General features: G+C 43.7%; 1 protein-coding gene across 1 annotated transcript in view; it reads right to left on the bottom strand.

The window, feature by feature from the left end:
* Nucleotides 1–4425: 4425 nt before the first annotated feature.
* The window catches only part of RTTN (rotatin), an 89057-nt gene continuing 80946 nt past the window's right edge, over nucleotides 4426–12536 (bottom strand). The window contains exon 9 of the mRNA XM_068238351.1: nucleotides 4426–4490. Coding sequence (XP_068094452.1) covers nucleotides 4426–4490 — 65 coding nt within the window. The remainder of the gene's footprint in view (nucleotides 4491–12536) is intronic.

The following is a 12536-nucleotide window of genomic DNA, read 5'->3' as shown; positions in this document are numbered from 1 at the left end:
ATAAAATACAGTGGGTTGCAAAAGTATTCGGCCCCCTTGAAGTTTTCCACATTTTGTCACATTACTGCCACAAACATGCATCAATTTAATTGGAATTCCCCGTGAAAGACCAATACAAAGGGGTGTACATGTGAGAAGTGGGTCGAAAATCATACATGATTCCAAACATTTTTTACAAATAAATAACTGCAAAGTGGGGTGTGCGTAATTATTCGGCCCCCTGAGTCAATACTTTGTAGAACCACCTTTTGCTGCAATTACAGCTGCCAGTCTTTTAGGGTATGTCTCTACCAGCTTTGCACATCTAGAGACTGAAATCCTTGCCCATTCTTCTTTGCAAAACAGCTCCAGCTCAGTCAGATTAGATGGACAGCGTTTGTGAATAGCAGTTTTCAGATCTTGCCGCAGATTCTCGATTGGATTTAGATCTGGACTTTGACTGGGCCATTCTAACACATAGATATGTTTTGTTTTAAACCATTCCATTGTTGCCCTGGCTTTATGTTCATGGTCATTGTCCTGCTGGAAGGTGAACCTCCACCCCAGTCTCAAGTCTTTTGCAGTCTCCAAGAGGTTTTTTTCCAAGTTTGCCCTGTATTTGGCTCCATCCATCTTCCCATCAACTCTGACCAGCTTCCCTGTCCCTGCTGAAGAGATGCACCCCCCGAGCATGAGGCTGCAGTGCCACCACCATATTTGACAGTGGGGATGGTGTGTTCAGAGTGACGAGCAGTGTTAGTTTTCTGCCACACATAGCGTTTGGCATTTTGGCCAAAAAGTTCCATTTTGGTCTCATCTGACCAGAGCACCTTCTTCCACACGGTTGCTGTGTCCCCCACATGGCTTGTGGCAAACTGCAAACGGGACTTCTTATGCTTTCTGTTAACAATGCCTTTCTTCTTGCCACTCTTCCATAAAGGCCAACTTTTTGCAGTGCATGACTAATAGTTGTCCTATGGACAGAGTCTCCCACCGGAGCTGTAGATCTCTGCAACTCGTCCAGAGTCACCATGGGACTCTTGACTGCATTTCTGATCAGCGCTCTCCTTGTTTGGCCTGTGAGTTTAGGTGGATGACCTTGTCTTGGTAGGTTTACAGTTGTGCCATACTCCTTCCATTTCTGAATGATCGCTTGAACAGTGCTCCTTGGGATGTTCAAGGCTTTGGAAATCTTTTTGTAGCCTAAGCCTGCTTTAAATTTCTCAATAACTTGATCCCTGACCTGTCTTGGACCGGTCTTGTGTGTTCTTTGGACTTCACGGTGTTGTTGCTCCTAATATTCTCTTAGACAACCTCTGAGGCCCTCACAGAGCAGCTGTATTTGTACTGACATTAGATTACACACAGGTGCACTCTATTTAGTCATTGGCACTCATCAGGCAATGTCTATAGGCAACTGACTGCACTCAGATCAAAGGGGGCCAAATAATTATGCACACACCACTTTGCAGTTATTTATTTGTAAAAAATGTTTGGAATCATGTATGATTTTCGTTCCACTTCTCACGTGTACACCACTTTGTGTTGGTCTTTCATGTGGAATTCCAATAAAATAAATTTTTGTTTGTGGCAGTAATGTGACAAAATGTGGAAAACTTCAAGGGGGCCGAATACTTTTGCAACCCACTGTATAAACACATATGCTTAATACACTATTTATTTAGCACTTTTGTAATGATCTGCTCAGTTGCCTGTGCAGGCAGGCAGCTTTTTGACCATTGCTTAGGTTTGCATGCTGCAGGACTCTGGAAAGAAGAGCTTCTGTCAGTTTTGCAGCTTGTGCTTGCTGAGGAATTTGCATATGTTGTCATGCAAATTGCCTGGCCACATTCATTGGAGGCGTGCAGTGCACTATAAGTACTATGTGTTTCCCGCAATGCTGGGCTGAGCATGAGGATTTAGTCCTGTGTAACACCCCTGGAGGGGTGTCAGCCTTACTCTCTGTTTGAAGATCAGCTTAGAGTAATTCCTGGAAAACTGCACTAGGCAGGTTTCCTTAGTGCAGTTAGGATTGCTTATCTGTTTGTTTGTTCTGTTGCTATTGTCCTGTCCCAGCGGTGGTCGACAGGAAATGGTTCTGATCTCTGTTCTTGGAGTATAGCTGGTACAGCGGTTGCTACCAGCTATCTCTTCTGATCTGTCTCACTTGGATCGCGCTAGCATCTCGCGCTAGCGCTGTGGATCCTTCTGTTCTGTCTCCTTGGATCACGCTAGCCACTTTGCGCTAGCGCTGTGGATCCTTCTGTTCTGTCTCCTTGGATTGCGCTAGCCACTTTGTGCTAGCGCTGTGGATCCTTCTGTTCTGTCTACCTGGATCGCGCTAGCCACTTTCACTAGTGCTGTGGATCCTTCTGTTCTGCTACTCTGTCTACCTGGATCGTGCTAGCCACTTTCACTAGTGCTGTGGATCCTATCTCTCGCTTGTCCCTGTTTTCGTGTGTTTGTCTTGTCTGCTACGAACGCTTGCTGGAGGCTCGGTGAGGTAACCGTTGAGCAAGCGCTCGCTGTTACATGTTTGTCTTGTCTTGGTTAGTTAGGCGTGCTTGTCTCTATTGTGCTTTTCACGTGGAGACCGCGCACGAACGCGTGCACTGTTGCGAATGAGTGCGGTGTTCGCGTTCAGTTAGCGTTTGTTATTTTCCTTGTTATTCTCATTGTATTATTTGCTGTGCCTTTGCTAACCTCATATTCTGTTCTGATCTGCCTTGTGTCACGTCTGCCGATCGCACCTCTCGGGATCGCGTTCCTATTTCATATCTGCTGTTGTGTGTGCACTGTCGCGGGGTGGCGACTAGGTTGGCGCACACACATACAACCTGTCCCTTTGCTTGTTCTTATTCGCAATCGCCTCTCTTGCGATTGCGTTCTGCGCTTCGTACAATTCCTGTCTGGCATTTGTGGAGGTACAGAGGATTGGTTCCTCTGCACTTCCCAGCGCCATCTGCCGACAGGAATTTCCCTCTACGGGTGCGTAGCACCTTTTGCTGGGTGCCTGCAAATATACGCTTGTGGAGGATTTCCGCTGTATCAGCGCACGCGTTGTGCGCTGATCACGGAGAAAGTTCCACAATGGTTACAACTTTCTGGGATTTAATTTTAAAGTACTACACCAGGAACAAATGTTCATATAATGACCATTTCCTACACCCAGGGCTGGTTCTAGTAACAATGGGGTCCCTGGGCAAAATTAACCTGGGGGCCCCCAAACAGATACTTCCCCAACCAAAAAGCGACAGTAGAGACCCTTTGTTGCAGCCAGATTTCCCCATAGGGCCCCTGAGCCAGGGGCTGATACCCCCTGGCTCTGCCAAAGACTGTGTAGGGGCCCTGGGGGAGCAACAGTTAAGTTGGGGAGACTCCTTGGGGGGCCCTACAGACTTTGCCTTCTTTGCCTCTATGGTAGCGCCGGCCCTGCCTACACCAGGTATTGTTCTTGCTTTAGAAGGGAATTTTCTCAAAGAAATTAGAAGTCTGAGCATGGTGTTGCATTCCAAGTAACAACAGCCCCACCCACGGAGCCTGAATCCTACTTCCTTAACTCAGCTGCTTCTGGTGGCCATGTGGTGAAAACAGCGCTGAGCAAACTACGGCCCGTGGTCTGGATCTGGATTTCCCTTCTTCCCCCTCCCTCCCTGCAGAGTTGCAAGCTGGTACCGGGGGTTTGAAACTCACCTCACTCACCAATGTTCCGCGTTGCATCTGCATGGCAACAGGGTATCATGTGACATGACGTCAGGATGTACCAGCGTATTACACACTGGCAGCCAGCGTGTAATATGCTGGCGCGCCCTGACATCATGTTGTGTGATGTCCTGTTGCCATGGAAATGCGACGCGGGACATCGGTGAGCGAGGTGAGTTTCAAACCTACCCGGTGCCCGCTCGCAACTCTGCTGGGAGGGATGGGGGTTAGGAATATAAGGAATGCATCCTTCTGTCTGAACAATGCCGCCCGGCCATGTAAACTTTGCCAGGGCCTAGGTTACAATCTTAATCTAGGATGTTTAACTGTTGAAGAATTTCACAGAAAATGGTAATATTTAAGCATTCTGATTACTAAGCTATTATATGGTATTTTAGATCTGTGCCTAGAGATGTTCTTTAATCATTACATTTCCAGATATCACTTCAGTTCATGGCAATCTACTTTACCTGACAAGGAAGGCACTCAAATCTCTCTCTCTCTCTCTCTCTCTCTCTCTCTCTCTCTCTCTCTCTCTCTCTCTCTCTCATTGTAGGAAAGGGACACATCAGAAAGACAATTAATTTTATCCAAAAATGAAATTTATTCCAAATTCCAAAAATATGGATTTTAGCATAACAAGATTTTGTCAGGATTCTGGGGAGAAAGTTGTTGCACTTGTAGTTGGGCTATTCCATAATACTCTGGTCCACCAATAAACGGATTGAGAAATTTATGAACCATCTACAGGTTGGCAAGTATTTTAGTGGATGCCTTAATCACCTGGTATTTTTGGCCACACTCATTCCCTATAAAAGGAGACATGGAAAATTCCAGCATCCGTTTTACTGCTTAACTGGAGCTAGCTAGTCAGATGGTGTTTCTGCTGAGATAATTAGTTAGCTGAAAGATTTTATTTTTCTCAAATAACTGATTACTACTACTTCAACCGAGACTGGTAAAAGGGGAGCTTAGCATAATAAAAGGACAGAACAACATAAACCTCACATGAACCCTCCCATACCTATGTCTAACCCCCTACCTGCACCTAACACTAAGTTCTCCATACACTGTGTGCACTGTAGCTGAACACCCGGCGCTCATTTATACCATAGGTGAGTGGCTATTGTCCATAATGAATTACTGGTACCCACAGCAGAAGCATGGAAAAGGATGCACATCTGCAGTAGCTGCAACCCAGACAGTTTAGTGCTTAGTGCTTTATATGAGGGTAAACAGTGGCACAATCAAGGGAACATTTAAAACGGAATAAAACGCACCATTTCTTCTTTGCTCTAAAAAAGTATTTACAGCATATTATATACAACAAGCATTTTTTTTACTAGACCAGCATTAAAAGGGTTACACACAGGGCTGGAAAGTTCAATGCAGAGAAATGTGGACGCATCTGAAGAATAGATTATGTTATCTTGAGTTTACTTTAATTGTATCAAGTGAGGAATGTGACACATTCTCTGACTGTGGAGAAGCTCCTGGACACAGACAGTGACTCAAAGCATCTCTGCCTTCAATACATAATGAATAAAACCAGTTATGAATAAAATGCAAAGTCAGCTCACAAACCAAAAAACTGTACTTTTGGGATCGTATAATTTCTAAATGAATAATAATACTTATGCACAAATGCAAATATGATAACCCTATGGCATATAAAAAGTAGGAAAACATGTTTTTATTGAATATTATGTCAGGGTTTTATACCGCTTTAAGACACTGAGGGGCCTCAAAGACTATGGGGGTTGGAAGAAGTCCCAGGTAAATTGATGTAAACTTTTTTTTTTTTTTTATCAGATTCTGGTGTGCTTTAATGCATTTTCTCATTTCAGTTTAAATAGCCTTTAAGTAGAATGCAGTACCAGAAAATATGTATATGTTTGTCTGTTTGTGCCTAGCTTCACCAACATTTTTTTTTGTCAACATTGGGGATCTCCTGGTCAGTTTCGTTGGTGTCCTGTACAATCAAGCTAACAAATGATATCCTGATTCCTGTACCCGGGAGGAAACTGAGGATTTGTAGATGAGTAATGAGATAATAATTTTATGACATTGAGCATTAGTTAAAATATTGCCATTCTGACTTAAAGGACAACTGAAGTGAGAAAAATATGGAGGCTGCCATATTTATTTCCTGTTAAACAATACCAGTTGTCTGGCAGCCTGCTGATATATTTGGCTGTAGTAGTATCTGAATCACACCATAAACAAGCATGCAGGTTATCTTGTCAGTTCTGACGATAATGTCAGAAACACCTGATCTGCTGCATGCTTGTTCAGGGGCTGTGGGTAAAAGTATTAGAGGTAGAGCCGAGGATCAGCAGGATAGCCATAGGAAATAAATATGGCAGCCGACATAAACTCTTCTCACTTCAGTTGCACTGCCGTTTCTTGGGCCGTGCAGTGCGTGCAACTGCCCTGAGAGCAGTGTGGGAGGTTGGAGCCAGGGGGCGCTGAGGAGAGGAGAAACACTTTCAGACCTAGCAGAGCAGGAGACTCGAGGAGGAGGAAGTGAGAGGAAGATGGGCGAACATGTGACCCAGCTCCTCTGCTTCCACACGGCACTGAGAGGAAGGGAGGTATTGCCCCAGTGCTTGAGAGGGGGGAATGTGTGCATGGATGGGACAGGTATTTCTGAAGCAGCTGCTGAGACTTCTGCCCAAGAAAGAGGGAGGATGTAAGCAGGGAACAAAACAGAGCTGCAGCAGAAAGATATCACAAAGCTAGTTTGCTTCTTCCCTGACCCTGAACATTCCTCCCTCAAATTTCAGAGCAGTGCCAGTAAAGAAATCCAGAACGATGAGAGTAACTTGTATGTACTCTCACTCCCACCAGGTGAACTTTAGTTGGGGAAACTTTGCAGGGGGAAATGGATTGACTAATGAGAAATGTTTTTTTATACATGCATTGCTTCAGCCAGGGTTGCTTTTTATGATGTCACTCAGTCAGCACACAGGAGAGATGGTTGAACTGAGGTTGTGGTTTGGAATAGGAGGTTCCCAGACAGCTATAGTGATGGATGGGCATTCCTGTCTCTTGTAATTCATCGAGGAGGGGCTTCTGTGTGCACATCGCTTACAGTCTGCGGTAGTGAGGAGGACTGTGGGAGCGCACAGGCAGTGAGCTGGGAAGATTTACTTTCACTTTGACCAGAAAGTGCAGCTGCACAATTTGACACCCTTTAACACAGTGGCAGCTTCTCCTATTGGCTGTTTTTAAGAAAGTGTTAACCCCTTCTGTACTTTTTAACCATTTACCTCCAAACATCAATACCAAACTGCTACTTCATGCCTCACCCATTGGCTGCAGACTACTGCTGCCCATAAACCCAAGTCTCTGCTGCACGCCATTATTATTATGATATAATATTTCTATAGCAGCAACATCTTCCGCAGCTCTGTACAGAGCAGAGGCTTGTCACTAACTGTCCCTGAGAGGGGCTCACAATATAATCCCTCCTATAGTCATAAATGTATGTTTGTATTGTGTAGTCTGTAGTGCTACATGCTATCTCCTCTCTGTAACAGACCACATTCCTTTTACTCATCTCTGCTCATTCACACCTGATTTCCAGCTTGTTTTCCTGGCAGATCAATTCTTCCAGGCTGTGCCCCTATTTTGATATAATATTTCTCAAAGCTAACCAATTCAATCAGTGTCAGATCCTGTTTTCCTCTACCATATATGACTCCCGCCCATTCCTGCAACAGACTGTTACCTCCGCACATAGCTGCCTGTGACACACTGCTGCGTTCCATGCATTCCTGCTGCAGTCTCCCTTGTCCCCCAGCGTATTCCTGTAACACATTGCTGCCTTTCACATATGCCTCCCCTCCCATAGCATGCTAGAGGAAGCAATTTAGTTTAGAACTTGCCATGTGTATAGTTTCCCCACAACGTTGGTAAATCGTTAAATGGAGACACTATGTGCCAGCCAATTGTACCTCCCACCTGCTCCTTTCTTCATTTCATTGAGTAGAAAGTATAGCTCAGCAGTGTGCCTTCGTGGGCCCTGCACCCCAAAACTGTCAATCTAGTGATCAAACATGAAGGGCGATATTGGTCTACCATGTACTTGGACCTTAGGTCTTAGGAGGGGCGGTCGGTGAGGGTAGTGAAAAATAAAAATCCTGCCTTGGCTAAGGGAGTCTGGGAGCCAGCAAGAGGCAAGTGACATCACCACCTGTACTAAAGGGGGGGGGGGGGGGCGTATTTTCTGGTACTCGCCCTGGGAGCAATTTTACCTAGAGACTGCACTGTGCAGTTGTCCTTTAAAAATCTGAAAATTCCTCTGGACTGTCCAGGAGGATATTATATGCATGTGAACTGGTGTCCTTGGTATACTCTGAGGTTTGAAACATTGCTCAAATACCATTAGATTTCTAGAGAATCCTTGCTTTGTCCCATCTAAGCTGAGAGAGTGCTTGATCTGATTGCATCCCAATTCATGTAGTGAAGGTTTATTTGTAACCTGGTTTCTTTCCTGTATGGATCCCCAATTATTAGATAATAAGAATATCTGACTTAGGCCATCACCTTTAATTTGTTTTTAAAAAACAAGAACATACATTCTTCACTGGTGAATTAGTCTAGATTCTAGAAAAGCAGAGAAAGGAAACATTTTTAATACACAAAAAAGTTTTCTCCTAGGTGATAATTTCACATTAAAAGAAAATGCGTTTTAAAGAAAACCTGCAATGAAAAAAAAACCTCTGGGGGAATACTTACCTCAGGAGGGGGAAGCCTCTGGATTCTAATGAGGCTTCCCCCGTCCTCCGCTGTCCTGGCAATCCAGCAATCGACTTGACTCCTCCCTGACTGTCAGACTAGGAAAACGGACATCCTTCACCCTTACCCTGAGCACTGGCGTGCCACAGGGCTGTGTATTAAGCCCTCTCCTCTATGCCCTTTTCACCCATGACCGCCAGCCTATCCATACCTCAAACATAATTGCTAAGTTTGCAGATGATACGACTGTCATTGGGCTTATATCAGACGAGGAAGCTGCATACAGAGAAGAATTTAGGAACCTGACTGCATGGTGACACATTAACAACCTGTTATTAAATACAAAGAAGACCAAAGCAATTATTCTGGACTTTAGGACCACCAAAAAGACCACTCACCTACCGCTAATGATCAATGCAGAGGCTGTGGAGAGAGTTTCCAGCTTCAAATTTTTGGGAGTCACCATCGCAGAGAACCTGTCCTGGGCCGACAATGCTTTAGCTCTAACTGGCAAAGCACAACAACGCCTCTACTTTCTGAGAAAACTAAGGAGTGCTAACCTCCTACAGAAGCTGCTAGTTAATTTCTACAGAGGCCTTATAGAAAGCGTTCTGACCAATTGCATGACGGCCTGGTACAACAGCTGCACGAAGGCTACTAGAGAAGCCCTGCAGCGAGTTGTTAAAACAGCAGAAGCCATTATTGGCACTGAACTACCATCACTGGAACTTTTGTATAATACTTGCAGCGTGAGAAGGGCCAAAAACATTATCAAGGACAACACTCACCCTGGAAATGCCTTGTTTGAGCTCCTTCCATCAGGTAAACGGTTTAGATCAATCCGCACACACACAAACAGACTGAAAGACAGCTTTTTCCCATCCGCCATAAACTTGATGAACTCTGAATCCTTTCTGAAATAATTAACACTGTGTACAAATTGTTTAAACATCTGTAATACCTGGCATACTTGTATAATTTCTTCTCTTCCTTGTTACTATCACTATGTTCCCTATATGCACCGTGGGGTTGTCATGAAAAGTAATTTCGTTGTGTTACACAATGACAATAAAGTGAATTGATTGATTGATTGATGTCATTTGTATGTCATTATACTGATATTTATGGTAAATTACTTAAAGTTTGGTATGTTCAGGTTGTTGGCATGGTGCATGGGAATATATGTTTGTGTGACATTTTCATATAATATATACATTTTTCTGCATTTGAATCTCCTATTAGCCCATTGCCTACTACACATTCCTGTCTTTTTCACATAAATATTTACCTACCACGATCCTGCGCAGGCGCATTAACTGCTCTTCATTCAGGTTAAGGCAGAAATAGCCAAACCCGATTGTATCCGCTCTACTGTACAGTAGAGGCGCTAAAGGTGAATAGACACTAGTGTGTCTGCGCAGAATCGCAGTAGGTAAATATTGCCCGCATCTGTGCACCCTTGTCAAGGGAATTTCAGGGGAGCCAGCGCTGGTTTCCCTCAAGCTACAGAGGACATGGAAGTCTCATTGGGACCCCTTCCTGAGGTAAGTATCCCCCAGAGGGGTTTTTTTTGTTACAGTGTTTCTTTAAGCCACCAGCAGCAAGAAAATAAATACTCTGAATAATTTTGACAGTACTTTTCACCTACTTTTTGGTATTTTTTTTTTCATAGAAGAGCACAACAATTATTATAAACGGGATAATTTGTCATCTTCTAGGAGAAAATTTAAGCGAAAAACTGAATTGGATCACTCCCAAAGTGTAACACAAGTGTAAACAGTGTTGCAGCAGCAAACAGAAGCTCTATATACTAACACCAAAAAATGAGGATGAATGCCAAAACTGGAGAAACAGGTTTGAAGAAGCCTCCTCCTTTTCTCTTTCTGCTCTTTATTTTGGTATTTGTTACTACAAAATGCTGATTTTTTTTTCCCGGGGCCGGGGGGGGGGGGGGGGGGGTCGGGGGGTTCAACTACAATATTTAAATTCCATTTTATTTGTTTTATCTGGAACTGGACTTTGCTTCAGCAAAACTGGAATATTGCATGGCAATAGGCAGATATAATAACTACCCATTCCCACTGAATTAGAAGTAGCATCTTTTAGTTTAGCCCTGATCAGGGGCAAAACTTAGAGTAGGTGGGTCCCTCTGGAAAACTCTGCTGGCCCTGTCCCTCTGTAAAACCCTCGTAACCCCCCCATTGCAGTGCATTAGTGTGTATTCCCTTAACCCCCCCGCCCTCCTCCACCACCACCACCACCACCACCACCATCACACACACACACAAAGTATAGAGTGCAGTGGAGCAATACGGAGAAGTACTTTGCACTCAGCCCAGTGAGTGGAGTGACAAATCCTCCCTCCTGTTTTCACTTTACCCACCTCACAGTCACATGACATGCAGAGATGAGAGCTGCAAGGAAATAGGCTGTATGGTGACTACAGTGAAGAGAGAAGTGAGGACCTGTTGCTCTGCTTGCTGGAAGAAGGTAAATTATTGCTCTGCTTTAATCTGCACTTTGACACAGGATTGGAACCCTTACCCTTCCCCCCCATGGCTATTTTTATGCCCCTGACCTTGGTGCAATCAGGGAATTTATGCATGAGTCAGATCACCACAGCTGCATACTAGTTCTGGATCACTATTGGAGGCAGAGGATCACCTTGGCAGCCAGGGAAAAAAGGGGTGGGGGTGAGGGGAATAAACATGGGAGAATATATAGCATTGCCACTAAGTACATCCTATTTCAGAATTAAATAATAAATGCATACAAAATATACACTAAAAAGTCACTGTGGTCATGGCCAATGTCATGGGGGAGAGGAATGTTGGCAGGTATACCTTTATTAAGAGCGCCTGTTAATTTGGGCACCAGCTCAGCTGTTGCCGTTAGTTTGAATACATGTAATGTAATATTAACCTATACCTCACACTAATCCCCCCCCCCACCTACACCTAACACTTGCAACATCCATAACTATGCCTAACACTAGCCTCCCCATACCTACAAGTAATTCTAATCTAACCTCCCCGCCTACCTCCACCCCCCTTCCCCCATTTTATGCTCAGCACTAAAAAATGATTGTAGAACCTCTGTGCCAGGAATAATGATGGAAGAATATATAACATTGCCACTAAGTTCATTCTATTTAAGAATGTATTTATTAATAAACGCATAAAGATGTTCATTTCAAAGGCGCTGCATACTGTTTTAAAAATGGATTTGCTGGTAAAGAAAAACATTCAAAAGAAACCAGGTTAATTGCGAGATCAAAACACAGGCTGCTCTTAGCTGAAGGGTGTTCCACTGATGTATTTGTTTAAATCATCTAAAGATTTATTTGCAAATTGACATAAACTCACTAAATCAGCTATACTGTACATCTCTGTCTATGAAGTAAGCTTGTGTGAGAGTTGTCCTCATTTACAATGGGGCTTTTAATCCTGATTAAAATTCATTTTCTATGATTTCTTCTAGTCACTTAAGATCCACTAACACATCCAATTTATCACATCAAAGTCCTACCCTGGGAGTAGTAAATGGAGACCATTTCCTGCGAGTAAATAAAGTAATAGTATCTGATTAACTATGTACTGAATATTTTATTTTGATGATTGCCTGTGACACGTTGTACTAGACTCACAGAGAGCACTGCACAATACCAATAGCTTGTGGATAATTGTAGAACAGTCATAGAATAATATAACAGACTACAGATCATTTTATGACTCACTGAGCATGTTGCCAACTATGGAACAATAAAAGCAAAAGAATACATAACACAACAAGTTAGCTTGGGAATATCTTATTCACATGTGATTATGAAATATGTCCTGCTTAAATTGCCTACAATTCTGCCTTTTCTAGGTGATCACCTATTTCTACAATGCTTTTTTTCCCATCCTTTTTTTGCAATTTAGATATTCAGTAAAGCATGCTTGGGGGGAAAGGAGGGGGCTGAACACTGACACTGAGTGGTTGCTTTTGCAGTGAGCTCCTGCTGTTGGACTCCTAGACACAGAGACAGCTCAGCCTGTGCTGTTGTTGGGCTCAGACAGCTGAGCCAGTCAGCTACTATAGCTTGCTGGACTATTAGACCTAGAAAAGGC

This window comes from Hyperolius riggenbachi, chromosome 5, assembly GCF_040937935.1.
Source record: "Hyperolius riggenbachi isolate aHypRig1 chromosome 5, aHypRig1.pri, whole genome shotgun sequence".
In the NCBI taxonomy this organism is placed as follows: Eukaryota; Metazoa; Chordata; class Amphibia; order Anura; family Hyperoliidae; genus Hyperolius; species Hyperolius riggenbachi.
The sequence above is the reverse complement of the archived record's forward strand: the minus strand, read 5'-3'. Positions and strand labels throughout refer to the sequence as shown.